This window comes from Scleropages formosus, chromosome 24 (assembly GCF_900964775.1).
Source record: "Scleropages formosus chromosome 24, fSclFor1.1, whole genome shotgun sequence".
Taxonomy (NCBI): Eukaryota; Metazoa; Chordata; class Actinopteri; order Osteoglossiformes; family Osteoglossidae; genus Scleropages; species Scleropages formosus.
Window position 1 is genome coordinate 12752255 of NC_041829.1, and position 26953 is coordinate 12779207.

The window sequence follows — 26953 nt, forward strand, 5'->3', positions numbered from 1 at the left end:
GTGATTAAAATTCACCATTTATATTTAAGCCTAACCTCAGCTGTTATTGATACCACAAATGTTTATTAATCATCAGCTTGACAAGGTAACAACATGCTTGATGTTATTTCACTATAACTTTTTTAACTTTTTTTTTATAATTTACAGTGCAGGTCTCTGAAAGGTTGATACACACTTCACTCCAAAGGTTATCTTCCTTTATTTCTGTGGAAAACTTCATTTTCCTGCTTCCTGATATGTTTCTTTTTAGTGGACCTTCTACTGTATTGATTCTACACCATTACTGTAAATGGTTTTCATTTGGCTCTGACCATTTAGTGGAGGAAAGAGCAAATCAAAATGAACAATGAGTAAAAAAAAAAGAGGGCTTAGATAGGAAGGGTCAATACTATTATTGATATGTTTTATTTGTGTGCATGTACCATACAGTTTTATGGAGAATTTGAAACAATGGACTGTTTTTGTGCCTTGTCTAAAAGTGTTCAACGGCATTTTGCTCAGGAGCTGGTTTAAAAATTTTTGTTGGCACGGGTTGTTTCTGTCAGCAGTGACAACTTCATGGCTGGATGGGATCTTGTCAAAGGCAGGCACAGCCCCCCCCCCCACCCCTATTTCCTTCCAACCAAGCTGGCCTCTTTGATCCACCCATGCCAGCAGACATGTCCTAGCCCATCTTATCCACTGAATTCCTCACAGACCCTGGGTCCTACCTATCAAGAACGTGCATCCCCATATAGGATCATCTTTCAATAGAAACGTAGTTTTTCACACCTCTCACTCTTGTCTTGCTGCTCAGCATTTCCTTCTTTTTCACTGAATGATATACAAGGAGTCTCACGCAAGGCATCACTGCAAGGATTACTGCACCATACTTTTGTAGGCACAGAAAAAAATAGATTAGTAGAATTATGTATGTGGATTTCTGCAATTCTTGATACAACAGTTCTGATGTATTGCAGTTCCCCTGACTACAAGTAATGTTGAGTGAGAGAGATATAAAAGTCTTGTCAACGAGGAGCGTGCCGGAATAAGTGCAGAGGTGAATAAAATATATGTATATGGAGATCTAGATCATTGTATCTCCAGTTGCTGAACAGTGCTTGGATATGGCATGAGTTTGCCAGCTGCAGTCTTGTGTAAGCAAAGAGACGTAAGCAGGCCAATGACACTCCATATAATGGACAGTTATTAAGCCCAGGGGAAACAGAATCCGGAGGTACAGCCCCAAGTGGACACAGGGATGTGCCACACACTGTTTCTGTGCAAAGGAGAGGGAACGCACCTTCAAAATCACTCACGATTAGTTGATCACCTACCTAAGACCATTCACAGTGAAGACTTAAAGACCTCTGTAAAAAAAAAAAAAACACAAAACCTTCAAAGGTCTTTTTAATAACCTTTTTAATTGCTGTTTCCCTTTTATAAATCAAACATTCCCACTCTTGACCCATATCACAACCCCCTTTTGTGATGTACAGTAACAAACCCAAGCACCCAACATTAGCCTAAGTCCAAACATCATTGTGTACAAAGCTCCAGAGAGTGTTACAGTGGTGTCAAAACTTGTGAGTTGTGTCGTCAACCCTTCCCTCTGGTCTGCTTCATGCACAAGGTCACTTCAATGCAGAAATGGAGCAAAAACAGATCATCTCCAACCAGAACACTGGTTCCATTAAATAGCTGCTAGTTCCCACAGTCAGTGTAGGACTGGGTCCTCTGGCCAATATAGAAATCATGGCAAGGGTAAGATTGATAATGGAGGTGCGCAAGAGTAAGTTGCAGGGTTTCTGCTATGGAGACCTCTGTCAACCCTTTACCTTCTTGCAACTGTAACATTTGCCGTAATCTTACGAACATTCAGCACATTTATACAACGGGGGGCCCAGCAACGACAGTTCAGAATTATTCCCTTCTCAAACAGCCTAATATAACTTGCCCATATAGTTACAAGGACCCTTTGTACTCACATAAGTTGGAGACATTAACTATAAGGTGATTTTGGACAGGCAGGAGTAATGCAAGCAAAAAATATACCCCAATATGGAATTGTAGGGACTAAAAGTAATGCAATCTACCCTGGGCACTGTTGATAGCCAGCTGCCAGTAGTGCAGCAGGAGGACATATGAATGTTACTGACAACTTTACCAAACATTATGAATTCCTCCCAGGATGGCCCTATACTCTTGACAGGAACAAGAAGCTCCAACATCTCCTCCACTTCACACAGAACTCAGTTTTCTGACTCAATCTGCTGTCACATCCCCCTCATCCTCTACCTCGTGTCCAAGCCCGTTAAGAGCACCAAAACACCGGGCAGCCTCTCCAGGACCGGTGATAACATGCAATCTGGAAAGAGTGTTCTGCAAAGTGATGACAGAACTATGAAGGCTTCCCAGCTGCTTGTCTTCAACAGAAAACGGCAGGGGCAGCTAGTAGCATAGAGCTGCATTACAGCTGCTTCCTTCGGACTCGGAAGTCAAAGGTTTGAATCCCGCCTCTAGCTGCAGTACCCCTGAGCAAGGTTCTTAAGCAGCTTTACTTCAGTCTTAATGGGTCTTTTAACCAAGAATTTTTCTCATTTTTGGGAAAAGAAATGGATGACATGAATATCAGCAGTAAGAATTAAAGCAATAATAATTTTTTTACCGAGATATAAGAAGTGTTTGTAATTACTCTGATGAAAAGTTGATTTATTAATGGTGCATCCAGGCTAGAGGTAGTCACATTAAAGAAATTAGATTTTTGGTTTGAATTACCTGGTTTCCCTCACCAGAGAATTCTGGGAACTTTATGAACTTTCACACAACTGCACTGGCCCATTCTTATTGTTGCAGGACCCGCAATAATATTTATATATTGTTATTATATGTCCTGCACCTGTATCAACGCCTGATTGGGAAAAACATGCGTGACATCATTTTTGAAAGGCAATAAAACGAAAGACGTCAGCCAATTAACAATTACATGCAAAACCTTCAGATAAACTCACATGTGCCGCAGCAGGCCTGTTCACAAAACCACCTAGTTAATGCAGGTCTGCATTCTCCAGCCTACAGGTCCTACAAGTCCTGCAACAGCACTCCAGATAAGAACAAAAAGAAAATAGTCTGTGTTAGTCAGCCGTCCTCCCACTGACTGGTAAAAGAAGCAAACTGCAATCATACCTCAGTATCTCAGCTGTGTTTGGTAGAGAAATGTGCTCCGCTGTGCGGCTCTCGGTTGCTGACGTCCGCTGGTTCCAAGCAATCACCAGCTTCTTCCTCCAGTGGGGTCCAAGGGTCAAGTTTCCTGCCTGTCAATGATGGAAAGACAGCATGGTTGTCAGCACCCGCTCCAGTCTCGCAAATCCTTCATGCACACTCCAGCTGTGTGTGAGGAAGGATGCAGTCTGAATTTTGCCTCTTCTCACATTTCACCTTATCTGTACATCTTCCTCCCTCTCCAGGCGTGGTCCGACTGCTCTGATTTTCAGTCTGTAGTTGCCACAACGCAGCGCTCAGTAAATGCTCTGTCCGTTTAAATATCCTCCAATTTTCCCACTATCAACCCCTCCTTTAGTTCCTATCACATACATGGGTTTGCTTAACTGCAAAGGTCTTGGGCAGCCAGTAAGAGCCCTATGCCCTCCACCTGAAATTCAGCACTCGCTCCCCTTGCATGAGTGCAGCCAAAGACGCAGTGTTGATCCTATCGTTGTTGCCTAGCACCAGTTTTGAACTCGCTAATAGGCTTGCATCAGTACTTGCTAGTGTCTTCCCTCCCATTCATGCATGCTTCCATGTACCTGAAGGAGGCCAGCCCCACTCCTCAAATCCACTTGAGGCTGGACATGCCTGTCAAAAAGAATGAAAAATGGAATAAGTCTATTTCTGCTGTGGGTGGTATTTTTATGTTTCACCTGCTGATCCTGGGCCTCAGGGACCGGTGTGTCCAGAAACCCTAACAAGGCCTGATTAAACATCTCATTGGCCCTGTTACCTTGGGGATGGTAAGGAGTGGTCTGTCTCTAACCAGAACTATACACATCACACAGCTGCTGTCAGATTTGAAGGTGAGTCCTTGATCGTTTAAAATCTGCTGAGGGAACCGAAAGGTGTTTCAATACGAGCTCCATAACTGTACGCACAGTCTGATCACAGGTGTGTACAGAAAGGTGGTTGACAGTATAGACAATATAGTCTGAGCCCTTATATTGACCACAATTTCTAAATAAATAAACAAACCACAACTGATACCACAATGAACATCATTCGCAACTCAAAGAATTGCAGACCGCAACTCAATCCTCAAGCCAAAACTGACCATATAGAGGTTTTAACTCGTATAATTGGTCACAACCGGTGCTTGTTTCCTAAAAACAAGGGCTCCACAGTTGAATCTCTCAGTCTGGAAGTTAGCAGTGTGGCTTCTATCGGGCACAGGCGTTAACAATCAATCAAAAGAGATTTGAACAATTTAAGATGTTTTTCAAATCTAACAGTAAAAAAATTTAGGTGTAAAACTTGCATCATTCTATTCTTTTAACAGATTAAATATCTCATCTCGTCACTGTACCTAGTGCAGGTTTTTAAATTTATACTCCACAACCAACCAACCAACCAAAAACAATAATCAATTATTTTAGTCATAATAATTACATTTGCTAATTCAGCTGACACTTTTCTCCAAAAAGGAGCTTATAGTGTTAAGGTTACAATCATTTACCTCTTCATACAGCTTGATAATTTTACTGGAGCAATTAAGGGTAAGTACCTTCCTCAAGGGTACTACAACCAGAGATGGGGGTCAGACCCATGACCTGTGGATCCAAAGACAGTACCTCTAACCACTAAACTACTGTCCGTCCCATACGGAAGGGACACCATAACAACAACAACAGAATATATATTTTCAGAGTTTTTTTGTCAGGTAGCACAGGTTAATATGAGGCTGACCCTTGCAGTACAAAATTATAACACTTTTTCAACTCTTTGAAAAAGCTATATTTAATTATACTAAAGATCAAATATCAGTGTACCAAATAAAACTGACCAAATATTTTCCACAGCTTAGTTCTTCAAGTGATTGCCAGTTTTTCTAAATAAATAAATAAATCACACACACACACACACACACACACACACACACACAGAGTCTGAAACTGCTTGTCACAGGTTGCAAGGCTGGAGGGGGAGGGGACACACCCAGGGCGGGACACCCGTCCATCGCAAGGCACCCTAAGCAGGACCTGAACCCCAGACCCACCGGAGAGCAGGCCTTGGCCAAACCTGCTGCGCAACGACACCCCTACTAAATAAATAAACAATTTTCTCACATTTCAGGATTAGTACTTAGTGCTTTTTTAGACATATTCTTGCTACATTTTATCCTTTCAAGGATGTTTCAGATGAGTCACTGTGCAACTTCTAACTGACAAATTTTACCATGTGTTGTAATGTGTACATGTAATGTAATGTGCAACAATACTCTCCCTCAGCAGAAGAGGAAGCGCATGCTCAGACATTTGGCATGTGTGAGGACTGAGGGGCCTATGATGCTGTGCTGCCATCTGTGGGATTAGAACAGAACACCCAGGACGTCAGGTTCAGGGAGTCATCAGGTTACGGGTAAATTTGCCAGTGGACTACAAGCCTCACTCTCATTTGAATAATCACCTTTATACAGAAGTTTTAATGAATTTTCAAAATTAACTTAATGATACACAGATTTTTTTGTTTATGTCAAAGTACAGAGAAATTTGAAGCTTTGTTATGTTGTTCTTGAACTGGAGGCTTTCAAACAGTTTAACAAGGTGGTCTGGTCAAGTAATGACTGACCACTGCCATTATTTGGAACAGTCAAATATCTCTCTGTATATATTGCATATGTTGTTTACATTTTATTTACATGTTTTTTATTTTGAGGGGGTGCGGTGGCGCAGTGGGTTGGACCACGGTCCTGCTGTCCGGTGGGTCTGGGGTTCGAGTCCCGCTTGGGGTGCCTTGCGACGGACTGGCGTCCCGTCCTGGGTGTGTCCCCTCCCCCTCCGGCCTTACGCCCTGTGTTACCGGGTAGGCTCCGGTTCCCCGTGACCCCGTATGGGACAAGCGGTTCTGAAAATGTGTGTGTGTGTGTGTGTTTTTATTTTTATTTTTTATAAATGTGATTTTATAAATGTGATTTTTCATAAATCGTGAATGTGATGCACCAGTATGTCTGTTTTTCTACATTTGTTCAGTCTTAATTCATCACCATTGCACTGTTTACACACAAAGAAGTGAGGAAAATGTGTTTCTGTGTAATTTCACTATTTCTTATTTTGTGCAGCACCTTAGTTACTCTGCTGCAACTGAATGAAAGAGGTAAATAGAAAAAAAAGCATATAGAATGTTCCCTTTCCCCTCTCCCACCTTGTCCTTTATTTGTCTGGCTGTGTCTGCTCTTCGAGATTCCTTCCACTGCAGTCCACTTATATACAATTAAATTCCATTCCCTGTTGGAGTGTGTAGGAGTGTACATGTGTGAGAAAAAGTGTGTTAATATGCGTATATGTGACTGACAGCATCTTAGTGAAAGCCTTGCCAAGGAGAGATCAAAGCATACTTTCTTGTGGAGCATCAGCTCTTGCCCAGGGCTGAAATGATATCCCAAGCCCCCACTCCTGCTCCTGGCATCTTAAATCTACATTTACATTTATTCATTTAGCAGATGTACAATACAGGAGTAGCGGCTGTGTAAGGGCTTATCTGGGCATGATCATAAAGTTACAGTGCATGAACATTTACACCTTACATGAGCTTAAGAGACCATGGGCGAAGTGAGTCTGGAAGAGGTGAGTTTTCAGACCCTTTTTAAATGTGGACAGAGTTTCAGCAGTTCTGAGTGAGAGGGGAAGATCATTCTACCACAACGGAGCCAGAACCGAGAACCTCCGTGCTTAACCTTTCGTGAGCGGGACCCCCAAGCGGGCAGAAGTAGATGAGCGAAGTGGTCTGGTTGGGGTGTAGCAGTTGATCAAGTCCTGTAAATAGCTGGGATCAGTTCTACTGACACATTTGTAGACAATATCTGGGGTCTTGAATTTGATTCTGGCAGATATAGGGAGCCAGCGCAGAGAAACGAGTAGAGGAGATACATGGAAACCCTTCGGCAAGTCAAACACATCTTGGGCACCAGCGTTCTGTATCAGCTGTAGAGGTTTGATGGCAGCAGAGGGAAGGCCACACAAGAGAGAATTGCAGTAGTCCAGATGGGATGTCACCATGGCCTGGACAAGTAGTTGGGCAGAGTCAGTTGTGAGGTAAGGATCTATGCTGTGGATGTTATGCAGGATGTATCTGCAAGTCTGGGTTGTGGCTTCGATGTGCTGAGAGAAAAATAGACCTGAGTCAATCATCTCTCCCAGACTCTTAGCCGAGTAAGTAGGCAAAATGGTTCAGTTGTCCAGTTTGATTGAGGGATCGTGACAGGAAGACAGGCCAGCTGGGAGGTGTAGGATCTGTTTTGGAGAGGTTGAGCTATAGGTGGTGATCAGACATCCATGCAGAGAAGTACGACAGGTAGGCAACGATGTGTGTGTAAATGTCTGATGCTCCAGGTGGAAAGGAGAGGAAGAGCTGGGTATCATAGCGTAGCAGTGGTACGATCTTGCTTTCTTTCTATGCTCATACCCACCTTTTACACGGGCATAAAATTTACCTGACCTGTAGGGAATGACACAGGTCTGTGGAACCCCCTGGTGATGGTGGCCAATGGAAATAAAGGTCAAAGCATTACTGTTCAATGACTGTGAGCTTGAAATGGAGATGATCTATACTGCTCTTATGGTTACAATGGTCTTTTCCTTCCACCATCACTCTAATAAACAAACCCAATTATATATTTACTCTTCAGCTTTCTTTTCATGGAGAGTGATGAATGTTGGAAACTTATGGATACAATTTCTGTATATTTTAGATTACCCACTGTATTCCACGTATCCTAATGATGGCTGCTTAAATGGTAGACATGGAGGATATCAGTGCCGATGCACTTGAGTATTTGCTGTCAAGGTTATGGATCCTTTCTTTTCAGTCACAACCATTACACAGACAGGCATTACTTACTTGAGTTGCCAGGGCAATCAGCCTATGAAATGTTTAAGTTTAAGGATGAGAATTGTATAGCTTAGCTCTATGCCAACATGTCAAACGTTGTCAATCATGTAGTCAAAAATGCAACTTACAGAATGGGCTTTAAAACACTAAGCTTTCACAAATAAAAGAGGAACGAAATGCTAAATCATCAGGAGATACATGACAGAGGCCATACAGATATTGAAAAAAAATATCCCAACTGTGTCTCTTCTCTCTGCAGCAGATTTACTTAAAGTATTACTAAATATTTTTCATTTGATGAAACAAATCAATAATATAATAGGTACACTTTGAGAAAGGGCACATTTGTGTTAGCTAAATGTTTATTTTCCTTACTACATATAACAATATTCTTCGTAGTTAATGTGGCTCCTAGACCCGACAAGAGAGCTACAGGTTCAAGGCTATGAGAGGTAAGAGGAATTTTTATTCAGTGAAGAACCAAATGTGTGTTTCTCAGACAGTGAAACTAGTGTAAATATGCTTTTTACAAAAGACAACATTATTTATTTGAAAGATGTACATTTTAAAGACAATGGATGTTTGATATGCCTTTGAAAAATGTTTTATGCATTAAAATAGTGATTTTAGACTATATTTTCTTTCACATATAAATGTTTGGTTTGTACACAGATTCCATTCGACTACTACCACTCACACTCATATAGTATGTATAATTGTATGCATATATGTACAGTTGGATGTACCAAGGTTAGTTTTTAAAGATCAAATTACATTAAATATTATGCACTAAGCAAATAGATGCAAATATGATTTCTGCTGTATAGTTGTCTTATTTCTGCAATATTGCTCCCCTTTGCAATAAATGGGAGCCTTGTTCTTGGGCTTTCTGCTGGAAAAACACCGCTGTTGCCAGACTCCTCATCAGCTTACCATAGAGTTTTCATGGGAATGTCCAGCTGCAGATGTGCCAGACATGTTCATCAGTAGCAGAGGACATTGGCACTGTGCACTCCTGCAGTATAGTACCTGTGGTAACCTGTTTCAAAGCCTTGACTATGAGGTTAAATACATACTGTAAAGGTGTATAGTTTTTGATTTCTTGCATGCATTGGACTCAGTTTAGACAAAAAACACCAACAGTGATGTGACACTGCTGCGTGCCTTGCCCTGCCTGGTGTAAGTTTAAAAAAATTAAAAAAAAGGAAAAAGACAGGGAGCAGGTAATGGGCTTCAAATGATAAGGTGCAAGGGTTCGCAGCGTCCTTGGCCTCTGCAGTCAGTGCCTGGCCACAGATGAAACAAAAAGTCGGCTGCAGCTGCCTCTCCTGGGGTAGGAGCACCACGAGGGAATACAGCTCAGGCATCCATGTCAAGTGCCAGGGTGATGTGTTTTGGACTGGTGTGTTTGTTTTGTTTGTGTGTGTGTGCGAGTGCCAGAATGTCTTAATGCAGAATTTTTAAAAAGACCTACATGAACACTTCTTTGGAAAATGTGATAAAATGCAATATCAAATTTTTATATTATACAAAATTGATGACATTAATAATCATGTAGCCAACACACACACACACACACATTTTCAGAACCGCTTGTCCCATACGGGGTCACGGAGCCTACCCGGTAACACAGGGCGTAAGGCCAGAGGGGGAGGGAACACACCCAGGACGGGACGCCAGTCCGTCGCAAGGCACCCCAAGCGGGACTCGAACCCCAGACCCACCGGAAAGCAGGACCGTGGTTCAACCCACTGCGCCACCGCACCCCCTCTGTAGCCAACACATTTCTCCAAAACAACATACGATGTTAAGATGCCTAGTTATTTACCCATTTCTACAGCTGGGAAATTCAGGATAAATGACTTGGACAACGGTGCTAATGCCAGAGGTGAGAGCTGAACCTATGACCTTGGGATCCAAAAACAGCAGATCTAACCACTAGACAGCCAGGCATTCACTTGAGCATTGGTCATGCCATGAGAAAGCTTTACCATGGTTCCTTACAAAGCTTAAACAATTAAACCGTTAAAGATAATGGGAACATTAAAATATGTGCACTGAAAAAGATCAAGTTCGACAATTCAAAACAAGGAAGCAAAATATTACCCAAATGTGGGTGTATATGAATTCTGATATTTTGCCGTACTAGTAGAAGGACAAAATACTAAATAGGATGTTACAGAGATGACTGAAGTTGTAAGGCGTCCACATTTTGCCAAGGCAGCAGAACATGAATAAGATGTATTTTATTTTGCACCAAAATTAAACCAGTGAGCTTCACTTGCACAATTTGGAACTGAGAACCAGACACCTACATTATGACACATTTAGTTTATCACCTCTGGGAAAATGGTCTTATTCAGTGTTGCTCAACTCAAACCACAGGCCTGCCCCTTCCTGCTTAGAAGGTATGCAAGAATACTCAAAAATGTTTTGAATAAATACCACTGGAGAGATCTGTGTCCTTGGCATGCATCCATGTCACTAAAACTGGGAAAGCAAAACATAACACCTATTACCTGAAAATTTGTGTTCTCTCTCATTTAATGCCTTGTAAAAACCTGATTAAATCTTTAATAGACTGTATCAGTTTGGCCTCATAGAGGACCAAGTCACAGTCTTTCAGTACTGCTTTATTTGGAAATTATTTCAAATAGCTGGCCCTTGTTTCAATTCCAGATAATTATATTTAGAGTCTATAATTTGATTTCTGATCCATAAGTTTTTCTGCACTCCTCAGTTCAGTTAAATTCAATTCAATTCTACAAGTAACTCATCTCACACGGTGATGTTTAACAAATAAGTTAGACACGCTTCAGTAACAGATAAAGCAGAGTTAAAGTAAAAATGACGCTCTATTTTTTAGACATACTATACTTTGGATCATGCTATCTGGTTTGTCTTTGGGGAGAAGGATTTGTACTGCAGCAAGATAATGACCAAAACGTACCTCCAAGCTTCGCAAGAACTACTTGAAGAGTAAAGAAGAGCAAAGAATACTAACTGTCATGGACTTTCCTCCATAATCACCTAACCCCAACCCCATCAAACATTTATTGAAGCCCTTGAAGGCCGAGAAAACCAAGCGTTCAGGAACATCGCAACATGCTCTTTGGAACATTCTCAACTCAAACTGGGATAGTATGGATCATTAGGTTTTCCACAAACTTGTCGAGTCCATGCCAGCTGGAATACATGCTGTCATTAAAGCAAAAGGGGGACATACCAAATTCTGAAATTCATGTAAATTTTTTCAGACATTCAGCTTTTCACTCAAATTGTTCTGCTGATAATATTACTTGTAACGAGAAATTTTGTATCAAATTAGAAAATAACGGGGACAAGTCCTTCTATGCTGTTTCTGCCAGGCAATGATTTTTAAAGGTGTCAATTCCACTATCCAAAGATCAGCCAACATGTGAAATAAATGCATGCATGCATATATGTATGTATTCCCATTTTTACCAAATGGGACAGCAGGTGGTCACCTGACCAAGGTAGTAGGGTCACAAGTATGTAGACAAGGAGGGCAAATGTTGTAGTAGAGACAGACCTAACCACAACTGCTCCAGAAAACTCTAGGTCTAAAAACACATTAGGAAATTCATACAATAATATGCTAATTACACTTCTTTTCATTAGAGCACTCCATCATCACTCTTTTATTCACTGTAAGAGGTATCCTGTTTAAACGCCCCTGTTCACAAGCATTTCGCAAGCAGTTTTCATTGATAAAACATGCATGAATATCCCTGTTATGCTCCTCTAACCACCTTTTCCCTTGCAGGGACAATGTTTATTTTGATGGAAATAAGCAGTTATATCTGTGCAGTGCTCTGGAGCTCGAAGGTCAAGCTGAGATATGTCGGAAGCATTTCTGTCATGCGAGGTGCAGGAAGGGAAGGGTTACGCCCCCTTTCCGTCCCATCCCACCTCCAATCTGCAGTTATTGTTTCTATGCCAAGATGTAATACCAAAGATTGTAGGAAGCCCGAGTCATGCGTCACAGCTACAGTATGTAACTAGTCATTAAAACTGTCAGATTAGGTTTTCTTTTTTTTGTTTTTCCCTTGTCCTCTATCAAAAGACCAAGGATTTATAAAACTTTTTACAGAGGAGAAACAAAATAATAAAAACCGTTCTTTGTCATGTGTAGATACGCTCTAATGAGGTATGAAATGAAGAAAAACTGACTGTTGTGCTCTAGTGAAGTTTCATTGTTACCCTTTGGTTTGCTTACCACTTCACTGAATTCAAGAGGGTCCAGTTTCCAAGAGCAGAACGCCCCTGAACAGGATAGCCCCCATCCCAGATGCCCATTTGTACATTTTATCTTAGTACACCAGCAACAAATAACATGAATACACTTCATTGCAACTCACTGATATTTGTATCTTTTTTATGGGTGCAGTAAGTTCACATTTTAGCTGAAGGTACGTGCACAACATAGCTTGGGTTTATTTGCTGGTAAAATCCATTTGATTCATCCTAAGGCCTCTTGGGGGGCAGGGCTGGTGTGGTGGCACAGTGGTGCAGCGGGCTTGGCCGGGTCCTGCTCTCTGGCGGGTCTGGGGTTCCAGTCCTGCTCGGGGTGCCTTGTGATGGACTGGCATCCCTTCCAGGGTGTGTCCCCTCCAGCCCCACGCCCTGTTGCTGGGTTATACTCTGACTCGCCGCGACCCCACTTGGGGCAAGCAGCTTCAGACAGTTTGTGTGTGTGTAAGTCCTCTGGTTTTCCCCATGGACAGATAAGTAACCATAGCATGATCAAAAGATTCTTGATTTTCATGTGAAACATATTTTGACCAATCACCACTGGGTAGCAGCAATGTCTAACTTATGCTTCACAGGAAAGATGTCAGTCACTCATATGACTCATTCATGTTTTTAAATGTATGTGTTGCATTTCTTTCATCCTTTAATTTCCCATTGTCACTAATCTGTACCAATCTGTACCAAGAATAAACTCATCTTAATTTACTTAACATTATATTATATATATCTACATTTTTTTCCATTTAAATTACACTTTTTTTTTCCTAAGCAACTTAAAATTGCTTGTCCATATATGCAGCTGGGTACCTTCTACTAGAGCAATTATAGCACCTTACTCAGCCATACTACAGCTGGAGGTGAGACTCAGACCTTCAACCTTTGGGTCTAGTGCTCCAAACACTATGCTACCAGCTGCCCTAGTAAACTCTCCACTGATCCTTTGGGGAGGTGGCCACCATGTACAACTTAACCTTTCCAAGACTGACAACAGAGCCATATACCCGTCAGCAAGATGTGCGTCACTTTGAAGAAAATGAATAAATGCCAAGGGTAGCAACTGATATCATAGTGGTTACAGCTGTTACCATGAATCCAAAGGTTGCCAGTTTCAAACTGACTTATTGCTGTAGTCTCCTTGAGAGTGGAACTTTCTCTATATTACTCTAGTAAAAGTTACCCAGCTGTACAAATGGGTAAATACAGTAGGTACTTTAACATTGTTAGTAATTTTAAAGAAAACTGTCAGCTAAATGAATAAATGTAATGGATAATCTCTATGAAACTGGACAATTTGCTTATTCCATCCTCTTCATCGGTCAACATCCTCTGAAGTCAACTTTTCTCTGGACCCCAGAGCTCAATGAAGCCCTGACACTATAGATGCTATCTGTAAACATCTGCAGGCTCATCTCTTAACTCACAATAAAATCTATCCACTTTCCTCTCGGATCCATGATGACACCCCACCGGGGACTATTGCACCTCTGTCATCAAGCTCCTTCAGTTGCTTTGGAATGCTGCAGCATGGTTGGATTTGATTTGCCAAGGAGTTCCCATATCTCTCCTTCTTGTCTCTCTCCATTGACTTCTTGCAGTAGCAAATTCAAAACCCTAGTTATGGCCTACAAGATGGTCAAAGGATCTGCCCCCTGATAAACATGATAACTCCCATTACCCCAGGAAGAATACTATGCTCCTCCACATCTGACATATTGGTTGTCCCACTCACAAAAGATTTAAAAAATTAAATTCGGCAGGGTCTTGGTTTTGGCTGCAGTGTGGTAGAATGAGCTCCCTCTGTCCTTCAGAACTGCTGAATCCCTTTAAGCATTCAGCAAGGGTCTGAAAACCCAACTCTTTAAGACCTAGTTCACTTCTGAACTCCAGACAGCTCCATAAGTGCGTCACACCATCTGTCACAATCACCTTAATATTTTCTAGCAGACTCAATTCTACAGGGAGCATCTTGCATCTTGTGTAATGTACACAGGCAAAAATGGTGATATCAGACAAATTGTGCTTCAGCAGTGGAGTGTCTATCTAAAGTACTTTGCATCATGTGAAATGTGCTTTGTTTTAATCATTGGACCATTTAGTTAAGGTGGGCGAAGAGATGATCCTGGGGGTCCTTCTTACCAACAGATACTTTCCTCCATAACACCAGTCAAGGGTCTGTTAACTCATCAACAAGGGGAGAGGGGGTGCAGGGAGTGCATTAGGAGTTATTGCACTGGTTTAACCATTCTCACTTCAGTTCTAGTATATCTGTATCTTGTAGATGTTGATTTTGTCAACTGTTCTATTGTTTTTTGCTGTCTTGTTGGTATAACTGCACTTAGTTATATGTCTTGTCTGTTTTTATGTGTCATGTTGAGCTGCTGTGTGTAAATTTCCCTGCAGGGATAAATAAAGTATTATCCTGTTCTGTCCTGTCCTGTCATGTCCTATCCTTACTATGGCTGTATGTTGCTTTGGAGAAAAATGTCTGCTGAATGACACTGTCATTTACATCACATGTAAATGTAAAATAGGTACCTGAAACATGATTATTTTACGTTTTAGTTTAAAGGAATTTTAAATGTAATATGTTCAGCATATGGTTGCAGAAATGATGCCTTTGTTTCAGCAAGCCCATCTCTTCCTTCATGACTCAGCATTTTTTTTAAATGGATTTTTTGCACAGTACAGGGTCAAGACTGCATACAGATAGATAGTACATCGAGGAAAAAGTAAATATGTCCACATACAAAGAGCGAGGGTTTCAGTGTCAAAAGGCTACAGTTTATCACAAGTACAATCATGTAGCACTTTCCAATAATGTCCAGAAGGGTGTCCACATATTCCACAATTCATTAGGATTGTCATGTAAATCAATTGTCTATTTCTCAATGGGGAGAAATTTCAGCACCTCAGCCAACCACATGTTCATGGAGGTAATTTTGGATGTAGACCACAGCATTAATATGCATTTCTTTAAAAAAATATATATTGTATCAGAGCAGACAGTCTGTGTACCATAACATCGTCATCTTGGGTTGTGATTTAACAAGAGTGTAACTGGGGAAAAATCGATTTCTTTTCTTAAAGGTTTCTTGGAGCATTGAATGTACCTCAGTCTAGTAAACTTGTATCTTACCGCATTCCTAGAATAAATTTATCAAAGTTCCCACAGAGGCTTTGCATTTAAAGCACAGGCAAGATATTCCCGAAACATCTGGTGAGGACATTTTCTTAAAAATAATTCATTATTGTTAACATGAAAAGCACTAGTTACAAACTAAACTTTTCCAGCTTAGAATGTGGGCATTGTGGTAAAATAAAATTGTGGTAAGTAAAATGTCACTTAACAGTGCAGTAAATATTGTATAAACGGGTGAATTGTAATGCAATGTGGCTTGTTCTGTAAAATTAAACCTGCCATAGAAATTATTATACACATTATATAAAACAATAACAGCCAGTGGATTAAGGCTAGCAAACCGAGTCATTTCTTTAGTAGAAAACAGAAAACAGCTCAGCATTTTTGGATATCAGTAAATTAACTTAGTTTTTTCCTTTAGGATAGATTGTTTTACATTTCTTTATGAAAGTCTCCCAAGGTCTGCAAGGAGAATGGTACATCCATATTCTGCTTTTCTGGGTCACAGGCATTGATTTATGTTAAATAAATTATCACCAGGATGTGTCTGGATTATCACTTTAACTGCTTTTCCAGGTGAGGGTCATGGGAGTCTAGAGCCTATCCCAGCAGGTTCAAGGCTGGGGGGTTACAACCTGGACTGCAGGCTAGTACATCACAGGGTACCCCCCCCTCCACACACACACACAGAGACTAAGGGCAATTTACAGTGGCTAATTTACCTGAACTGCATGTATGTGGACTGTGGGAGGAAACCAGAGCACCTGGAGGAAAAGTTTGCCGACACGAGGAGAACAACATGTAATCTCCTCGATAACCAGCACAAACTCTGAGACCACTTTCTTTGGAGTTAATGTGAAATCAATCAAAAATAAATCCCAAAAAGGTAAAAAAAATAACATTAAATATAAAAACTAGACGTTTTAGTTCCATTTCTTTCCTTTTTCATATGCACGTCCAAAGAAGGAATGTGGGGGTCGTGTCTTTTCCCCAACGGGCAACTGATGTTGTAGCGCTTAGGCCTACTGCGTTCTTATCCGCCGCTTTCCGGATCCCAAACTGGTACGGCACCCGGCTTTACGGTACCGAGATACTTACCCTAAGTTACTTCACTAGAAGTTACTCAGCTCTATAAATGAGTAAGTAATTATATTAAGGGGGGTGGGCTCATTATTATTATATTATAGGAGGCGCGTCCTGTGCTTAAGCTTTTCCCATACTTTCATCACTCAAATTGTACAAAACCAACGGGCTTTCCACATCATCATGTTGCCCTATCAGGTGCAAATCGTGGACTGGTTTCCACCCACTGACAACAGGGCAGAAAAAAAAAGAAAAAAGCTGCTGCAGCCGAATGGAAAGGCGCAGAAACTTCACTGGCAGGACTCACATGTAGCGCCGGAGCCGCCGGGAGCGCATTTACTCAACGTGTCACACTGACACATGTTCTGGGACAGCCAGCACGTTCTCTTTACTGGGTAATTACAGCAAGCGTGTTATCTTTTCGTTTGCGAGCGGTTGTCACGGAGGCACACATGAATCACAGTCACGTCCTTTTCAGAGGTACGAGGGGGAGCGGAAAAGGTGCGCTGGATTCCTCCACCAAAGCTGCGCAGTAGGGAGCGCTCGGAGTCCGGCGGGTCGGCGCGCGCTGCTCCTTCCTCCTCGCCGCCGGCACCTCGGGCTGGGGATTTAGGCGACTCCGACTGCCCGTCGAAGGGAAGAGCGCCGCCGAACTCCAACTCTGCTCCGTTTGAAAGAACTCAAAAAAGGAGAAGGAAGAAGGGGAGCAGCCAATGTTGCACGCGGTGCCAGTGGCGCGCCGCTCCGTCGCCCACTGGTCCGCGCGCCGGCGCCGCGCGCCTCGTCCGGGCCGCTCGCTCTGAGGACACGGTTCGCACGCGGGAGAGACAGGTGTGCACGCGTGCAGGTGTACAGGTGTACCCGAGCGACCCACCATGTCTCTTCTCCCTCCGCGCTCCATCTGCGTGTAAGGCTTCCATCTTTATATGCCTGCTTCTGAAGCGCGTGCATTCTTGCCAATAGAAGTCGCTAAAAACTACATTTTATTTGCGCCCCACGTATGTATTTTGTGTAATTTAGTAATTATCCTTGATTTATTTTCTTCTTCTTTTTCTTTCCCCCAGATGTTTACATGTCCTAGTTCTCTATTTCCAGCTACAGGTAGGATTTTTGCTACAGTTGTCATTTACTGTCATTACCCCCCCTCACACACACACACACACACACACACACACACCCCCTTAGGCTTACCACACGTATTACGAGGATTTTACTTTTTCCACCTCGATGCTTTGCAAGTAATGCGGATATTTTTTCATTCAGTTTGTGCCCATTTTCATATTTGTCAGGTTGTTTTAAAGTTGTTCTGGAGTGCATTTAATTTCAAGTGTTATTCAATATCGGTTTGGCATAGTGATCTGATGTAAGTTGTTCTGTTTATCCGGAAATGAGTGAATTACAGGGATTTGCAGTGCTCATGACAATGATCCATTCAATAATTGGGTATCCTGCTAAACCGAAGTAAGACAGTGTGTAGCTCAGATCCCTTTTTTAGCTCAAAGGCCTATACAATTCTAGATGTAGATGTTTGTATAGGTATACATTTCATTTAATGTGTGTATATATATCCTGTAAAGGATGGTGTATTGGTGAAAGCTGCTGCCTTTCGACCCAAAGGTCATAGGCTCGATTCCCACCTCCAGCTGTAGTACACTTGAACAAGGTAATTACCATGAATTGTTCCACTAAAATCACTCAGCTGTATGAATGGGTAAACAGGTGTAAGTTGCTTTGGAGAAAAGCTTCAGTTAAATGAGTAAATTTTTATTATAGACAGATAATGTACTGTAGGCTGTGCTCCAGCAGATTGCCCAGATGTACAAATGGGTAAATAATTGTTGGGAACTTAATGGTGTATTGAGATGTAGATGTATGTCGCTGAGACGTACATCACTTTGGAGAAAAGTGTCTGCTAAATGAATAAATGTAAATGTATTGGGTCAATGGATAAAACACTGGTTCCATAATCATTTTCAGCTCTTTCCTAGATAGAGAAACTACATTGTTTTAGTATTTCAAAAATGAAGTGTTTGTTATTGTACTGATCCCATCCACTGTCTTTGCATCTTGGAGCTTGGTGTTACTCATGTCAGAGAGAAATCCTCTTATTTTAGTTCATCACACCCAAAGAACCACCTTGAAAGTCTCAATAGTCAAATCTGGTGTTTAAAGGGCTTTAAAACTAGTAACTGTCCAATTGTTCCCTCTAATAAGTTTCTTCATACATTCTGCATAGCGGTAATTAACCTGACAAGTCTCTCCAGTAAAATGCTTCATCTTTATTTTTTGTTTGTTAGTGGCAAAAGTTATAGAAGACATTCACTTGGCTTCAGGGTTACTGATGGCCTGCTCAAAGAATCTTATACATTAATTAATAATTAAATTTGGTAAGTTGCGATAATCAATTGCAGTTTTTATCTGCGGAGCTCCCAAGTTTATTTGTGTTCCGCACTTATATATTTTACTTATATTTTACCACAAACAGATTAATAGAGTGAGATCAAGATATATCATGAGCAAAGATTTTATGCAGTTGTAATGGACAGTGTTCTAAGGCACATTTTATGTGAGAATTCTCCACCAAACTTTGTAGATTTTCAGTCTGGTGAAGAGAAGATGACTTGCATGCTAATGTGCTCCAAGAAAATGTATTAATCAGTATGTACTGCCCTGATGGTAGTGCTGTTTTTCATCCTGTAATGAGCATATGCTAGAAAGATGTCTTATCACAGATTTGTGTTTTACGCACAATTTTTAAGACTATACGTGTTTATCTCCATTCATGTTTGTTTATACTCATGGAAATACAGGGCAAAATACAGGACCCATTCCACAAAAAAAAACCACTTTAAAAAGCAATATTTCCAGGTCTAAACTACTATAAAAATGAGTATTTTACAAATATTTTGTTCCTGGTGCCTATAGCCAACTTAAAGTTAATGGAGACAAGGCATTTTTCCTATTCTCTTTTCTGAATTGTTTTCCGTTATCTTTTAGAAAATATCCGTATCATTATACTGATATTGCTCACTTCAGCTGTTTTATGATCGTGTGGTCAAATGAATATGTGATCAGGTATTTCTGCAGCAACACAGTGTAATAAGGTTTTTTTTTTAATATTGTTTATTTCAGTTGCTGTGGCAAGAATGACCAGCTGTTAAACCATATTACTGTTAACTGTAGATGCCTTTTCGTGCTGCTTGGTGATTTTTATTTGAGCAAGTCAGGGTAAGGAACTTACTGAAGGGTGCTAGGTGCTATAACAGAGGTGAGATTTGAACCTGAGTTCTTTCAGCTCAAGGTGATTGGTCCAGCCACAGTGCTACTTGCTGCCCCTGCATGAGAGATATATAAATGTCCTCTTGAAAGTGGCACAGATCAGGTCTGGGTATGGCCCAGAGTCTGCAGGGTGAAAACCACACTTTTCCCACTTCGTGTTTACATTACATTTATTTAGCAGCCGCTTTTCTCCAAAGCAACTTCCAGTGAACTCTATGTAGTGTTATCAGCCCACACACCTTATTCACCATAGTCACTTACAGTGCTAGATACACTACTTACACTGGGTCACTCATCCATAAATCAGTGGAACACACACACACTCTCTCCCTCACACATTATGGGGGAACCTGAAAAGCTTGTCTTTGGACTGTGGGAGGAAACCAGAGCACCCAGTGGAAACCCACACAGACATGGAGAGAACATGCAAACACCACACAGGCTGAGTGGGGATTGAACCCATGTCCTCTCACACCACCCAAGCACTGTGAGACAGCAACACTACTCGCTCTGTCATCATGGCCACCCTGTCATGCACCACTCAGTGAGATGGCAGACTCTTTTTTGGCCTGATTCCGAACCAAAAAGAACAACTAATGGGTGAAAAGGGCATAAAAGGCACAAAAGTATATGCAAGGATCCTGTTAATCTAGGATATTTTCTTTCCGACTGTGTTCTTCTGCACAGTGATGTGTTCACAGCTCTGTGCTCTTGTATTGGTTACATACTGACATGTGTATTGTGTTTGAGCGGAACCTCCAGCTGCTGTGTGTTTAGCGATAGTGCCATAAGCCAGGTTTCACACGTGTATTTGTCTCAACTCAGCCCGCTGTCTCTACCTGGCTTGAGGCACATTGACTTCGTGTGACTGTAATAAAAATAATGGAGGAAAAGCAGCAAACCTGTGGTAATTTCTGCATGTTGCTGTATGTTATCATTACTGCCTTAGAAAAATGCCAAGTTCAGCAGCTGGCCTTAAGGAATTCGGCAGGAATTCATTCCGCAAAATAGAAGCACTGTATTCAAGGCTTCGCTGAGGCATCGTGGTAGATGTGCTGTGGGGGAACTCTGTTACTGTGCCCTTTCCTGTAAATTACACCTGCACAAAGCAAGAAGTAAGAAGTATCATGCTTGAGACTGCTTACGTCCGTTGAGAAGTTTTACAAACGTTCAACTTTTCGACTTCTGCGAGCACGGAAGTGAAAATAACGGAGCTGACACCAAAATCTGTCTTGTCGACGTATTTGTGGCTTTGCTTGCAAGGGATTTGCTTTTCAACCTTTTGTCATTTATGAATTGATTTGGTACAGAGGGATTTCAATTTATATTTGGGATGCCAGGAAAATGTATGTTGTTTTTATTAAGCGATTTTAATTTGATTCTGAGTTAAACTGTCAGAAACAAGCTAAAAAAGAAATATATTCGTTTTGCTCCAGGAGTCTCAGCAGACCGTGGCAGATTTCCGGCGCTACATCGAAAACCACACCCGGAACTCGGAGGACCTGAGCCGGAAGCAGGTCCGCATCTATCAGCTGTATAGCCGCACAACAGGCAGGCACGTGCAGATCTTGGGGAAGAAGATCAACGCCAACGGGGAGGATGGGGGCAAGTATGGTACGGTAATGTCCGAATTCCGTCAAGAGCAAGGGCAGAATTCCCGCAAAAAACCACAGAACAGAGCTTGGCAAGCAGCTGTTACTAGCTTGGTATTAGTTTGGAACCGGAGCTTTTCATGGCATGATTTTTACATCACCTTTCTGGATTAGTATGAAAGCATGTTGTTGGTTCACGTCCTGACCATGTTTTTTCTTCCTCTTTCCGCCACTTTCTCAGTTAAATTATGCAAGTTGGATTTTTTTTCTTGTGTTTAAATAAAGTTTCCTCGAATAGTTTTGTGTGTGCCAAGTGCTTGAATGTGTGTGGAGTAAAACAGCTTCATTGAAATTTGTTTGTCTTTAAAATCTATACTTTTAAAATACCGTAGTGTTGATCAAGTCATAATTCGAAGGAGAAAGTTCCTTTGTTTCTGAGCCCAGTAACTAGTCAATTTTCCAGTCACACTTAAAGCAAATGCATTAGATGTGGGCACCAGATAACCAGTTTGCAAATATTCAAAATGCTGATACAGTCACAGTCTGAAAGATTTTGATTTTTACAATTAGGTATGGTTTATGAAAACTTAGTAGTATGTGTTTTTCTTGATGTAGAAGAGATGTGTGAAATTTCTATTATGTATACTTGTTTGGTGTTTTCCTTATAGTCTCTTCTAAACCAGCCAGTTTGTATATTAAAAATTAGTAGGTTTGCTCCTGAATGCAGTTTGACACAATGTATACCTATAGACAATCTGTAGAATTTACATTTACTCTTTGCTGCTGTTTCTATTATTACCACTGCTATTGGCACTATTGCTGTTCATACTCCTGGACATTTGTATTGTCATTATTTTGCAATAATGATAATACGTTCTTTTATGTGCTGTTAGAGGAAGTTTTGTAGGACAGCTGATAGCGTAGTTATTAGAGCTGCTGCCTATGGACCATCTCCAGCTGTAGCACCCTTGACCAAGGTACTCACAATAAAGTCCTCCAGTAAAATTACCCAACTGTATAAATGGGTAAATAACTGTAGGTACCTTAACGTTGCAAGTTGCTTTGGACAAAATTGTCAGCTAAATTAATTAATGTAGGAACATGCAGTTTTGATTTTTTGTCCAAGGGCACTGAGAGGATTAAGTGTAGTATTTCTCTACCTTTTCAGCTCTGTTGGTGGTGGAGACTGAGACGTTTGGAAGCCGTATCCGGATCAGAGGGAAGGAAAGCAATCACTACATCTGCATGAACAAGAGTGGGAAGGTCATTGGGAAGGTAGTTTTCTCATCTTGGGCCTGTTTCAATGTAAAAAATCGACACGAATATGTTGACTCAAAGGAATTAAATTTAAGCAGCTGAAATAAAATGGAGAGGAGACCTTTTGAGAGTGATTGTGTTTGAAAAGATATTCCTTAAAACAAGTGGAAAATATGCCTTTTTAACTTTTGAAAGTTACCCAGCATTTTTTGGGGGGAAAGCTCATTTACTTAATTTTTAACTAGCTTAATGCTAGTTTTAGAGGCATCTATATTTGAAAGCCTCTTGAAAAGGAGAAACAAGTTTGCATTCAAAGGAAACATATCTTTTATGTAAAAAACTACTTTATTGGTGAAGAACTTGCACTGTAACTGGGTCTTATTGTTCTCTTTCAGCAACGTGCTTAATTTGAATTACTTACAGTTCCAAGAAATAAAAATCAATCCTATGGAATTCCCTGGATTTCTGCATAAAATTATTGTTAAAATGTGGTCTGATCTTCAGCTGTCATAATAATAGGCAAACACAGCCGACTTGAACTAACACACAAGCAGTTGTACGTCTTTTGAATGCTGAATACATCATTTAAACATTGATGATCCAGGCTAGAAAAAGGATGTGAATCCTTTTGTTTAATGACCAGTAGAACCTCCTTTAGCAGCAGTACCCTCCACCAAACATTTCCTCTGACTGCCGATCAGACTTTCATAGCGGTGAGGAGGAATCTTAGACCATTCTTCTTTACAAAACTGTTTCAGGTCATTGATATTTCTTGGATTCCTTTAGTAAATAGCTCTCCTCAGGTCATGCTCCAGCATCTCCTTCGGATTGAGGTCTGGACTCTGACTTGGCTGTTCCACATCGCAAATTTTCTTATGTTTAAGCATTTCTGTGGATTTGCTCCTGTGTTTTGGGTCATTGTTTCATTTCCATTGCGATGCCCAACTTTTCTAAAGCTTCTGGTGATAGAGTGAAAATTTTAAAGATAAAATTCCATAACAATTTTGAATTCATTGTTCCAGTATCAAGCCATCCAGGCCTCGCAGTATTGAATATTGAATTCGTATGCTGGACAGCTGGGATAAGTTTTTTTTTTTTTTTTCTTATGTTGGTGTGCACTGTTTCTTCTTCCAAACACGGTGTTTCTGTGTTTTTTCTGGCGAACTGTTAAACTTTTGTCGCATCCGCGCACAGAACATTGTCCCAGAAGTGCTGTGGAACATCCAGGTGGTCTTTTGTAAACTTGACGTGTCTAGCAATGTTTTAGTCTTTTTTAAGAGCGGTGGTTCCTCCTGTGGTGTCCTTCCATGACCAACTTTCCTGTTCAGCGTTCTTCGTATGGAAAGTTCAAGAGATTTCTGCAGGTCTTTTGCTGTTATCCTAGGGTTCTTTTTCACCTCCTTCAGCACTGCATGTCGCACTCTTGCAGCGATCTTTGCAGGGCACCCACTCCTCGAGAGAGTAACAGCAGTACTTTTGGAGACATTTCGTCTTACTATAGATTGCTGAACACCCGGGCCTTTCGAAATGCTTTTGTAGCCTTTTCTAGCTTCATGCATCTCTACAGTTCTTCTTCTAAGGTCCTCTGTAATATCTGTAGAAGTCTTTAGCTTATAGGTTAACATACTTTTTCCATACTTTCCTTTTCCATACTTTTTTTTTTTTTTTTTGGAAGATCGGACCATATTTTATGAGTAATTAATGCAGAAATTCTAGTCATTCCAGAGGGTTCATAAACTTTTTTTTGCAACTGTGAAACCACTGTATAGACTGATAAAATATCAAATTTTGCAAGCTAACTCACTTGTGATTAAAAAAAAGAAAAAAGGTAACTTCACATAAAAGCAATCATATTAAAATTTGTCTTCTCATAAGGTTAACCCCTCATTTCTCTGGTTTTGTGGGAAATGGTTTGACATTTATCCTGTGCCAACTGCATAATTTTTTTCTGGGTTTTTTTCTAAGTGCTTGTTGAAGAAGTGAGCTGTAGGACCCTTGCGTAAGTTAGCTTGCAGCTCCATGCATGCTATCTGCAGTTGTCCGAGTGTTTCTCGGCAGTAAGTGCCAGACTCCTGGTGTTTCAGCCTTCCTGATTACCTCGATTTTGGCGGTGGCCACCTGACAAGGCTTTTCTCCTGTCATTGACAGCCCAGTGGGAAGAGCGAGGAGTGTATTTTCATTGAGGAGTTCTTGGAGAACAATTACACAGCCCTGGTGTCGGCCAAGTACAAGGGCTGGTACCTGGGTTTCAGCAGGAAGGGGCGGCCAAAGAAAGGCTCTCGGACTGCCCAGACACAGCAGGAGGTGCACTTCATGAAGCGCAGTCCCAAGGGTGCGGCAGAATGGTCTGAGGATTTCCGCTTTACCCCTGTGACCAAGCGACTGCGCAGAGCACGGCGCCTGAAGGCCAGCCCCCACGCGGGCTGACAGACAGGATAGGGTCCTTCTATGGAAATTTCCAACTGAAAACATTTAAAACTCCAGATATGTTCTATTTTTGTACTGCTGGATCTTTGTCTTTTTTTTTTTTTTTTAAAAAATTCTATCATGTTATTTATTTTGTCTCGACTTTCAAAGTAAACAAACATGTCAATGTCTTTCTGCTGGTAGTACGAATTTATAAGAGAGGCAATATGACAGTCAAATTCCAATCCCTTGGCGAAGAGAAGGGGAGTTTGCTCTGTTGGAAATCCCCATTTGTTAATACGATCTGATGTGTCATATATTGCACTGGGTTTCAATGCAAGCAAGACAAATGCGGACAGTGCTGTAGTGCTATTATATTCGGACTCTGGGTATCTCCTTAATGTTCAAGTGCAATATATGTAAGGTTTATGAGCTCTGTGCCACGTTCTTTCAGAGGACTCTTAACCTGCAAAATAACTGGAGGAATGTGCTGCACTCTCCAAGGACTGCATGATTATTATTTTTTTTATTGGAATTTTTGTGCGCCCTATGATCCAGCCTGACACAACGTGCTTTGACTGGCCCGATGGTACCTTTCATGTAAACACAATGTAGTTAAACAGACTGAAAAGCCCACTTTGCTCCTGAGACTGGAACACTTGATGCTGCTCGCAAGTACACATGCATTTCTTACACTAACCAGCCACCAAGGACTGTGTGCCTTAATCAGGAAAGCTTAATCGCCGAAATGATCGCATCCCTCGTAATTTAATCATGAAGTAAAAATAATTTATTTTAGGTATGTGGTAGTTTTGTACCTCCGTTTTATACACTTTTCATTTTCACCCAGAATTATCATTGCTTTATTCAAGAAAAGGGAAACCCAACCTTTAACCAGAAAACTGTTACCGTATAACACAGGTTCAAGTGGTAGTTCAGCTAAAAAATACATACACGCAATGATAGAAATGCTGCTTGCTAAATACAACCATTTTCATAGTACACGTATTACAGGAGCTACCTTCCAGCAGTAGCTATAAGCAGGAGCAGGGGGTGAAGGAATAACTTACAAAGGGCTCAGCAGCCCGAGAGGGAAATGGATCTGAAAAATTTGTTTTGAGATGCTTCTTGAACAATGGAAGAGATTTAGCAGTTCTGGGGACAGAGGGAATTAATTTTACTACATGAAGGCCAAGACTGAACTCTGACAGGGCTTTAGATTTTGGGCTTCACGAGAGTGGGACCACCAAGTGGCCAGGGATGGAGGAGGAGAGCATTCTTGCTGGGGTTTAGGGATGGATCAGGTTCTGTAGGTATCTTGAACTTGATTTAGGCAGCTACAGTAAGCCAATAGAGAGATGGTAAGGGGAGATGCACAGGAACACTTTGGTGCATCAAACCGAACTCGTATTGAAGTGTTCTGTAACAGCTGAAGAGACCTGATGGCAGAGGCCAAAAGAGCAGATAGGAGGGCATTGCAGTCCCTCCGGTGAGACATCACCATTGCTTGGACAAAGAGCTGGGTAGAGCGCTGTGTAATTGTACCCTGTTATACACTATGCACAATTGCTCCGTGTGGCAGTGATTAACTGATAGATATTTTACCGGAACAAAGTCTGTAATACTTTTTGTGTCTCTGCTGGCACTCTTGATTAGTTTAACAACATCTTAGGCCTGAGAGTTGTTCCTGAGCAATGAAGACCTGAATTTACAATTTTACATTCCTCCCCACGCTGTGCTGTGCTGATGTGGCAAGTACATTCTGCCAATTTGAACAAGGGCCTGTTAAAGACAAGTCTGCGCAGCTTCTGCCCACTATCAATGGCCATTACTTGCCTAGGTAGAG

At 41.2% G+C, this 26953-nt stretch overlaps 1 protein-coding gene across 2 annotated transcripts; it reads left to right on the plus strand.

Moving 5' to 3' along the window:
- Positions 1 to 16746: 16746 nt before the first annotated feature.
- On the plus strand, positions 16747 to 25179 carry LOC108918868 (fibroblast growth factor 18-like). Of its 2 annotated transcripts, XM_029248627.1 has the most exons (6): positions 16747 to 16968; positions 17052 to 17480; positions 17638 to 17674; positions 21289 to 21466; positions 22613 to 22719; positions 24850 to 25179. In XM_029248627.1, the coding sequence occupies exons 2-6, from the start codon at positions 17449 to 17451 to the stop codon at positions 25126 to 25128; spliced, it is 633 nt and encodes a 210-aa protein (XP_029104460.1). In that variant the 5' UTR covers positions 16747 to 16968; positions 17052 to 17448; the 3' UTR covers positions 25129 to 25179. The 2 variants fall into 2 exon arrangements, with proteins under 2 accessions (XP_029104460.1, XP_018581992.1); XM_018726476.2 differs by having other exon boundaries at positions 16747 to 17480.
- The last annotated feature ends 1774 nt before the right edge of the window (positions 25180 to 26953 follow it).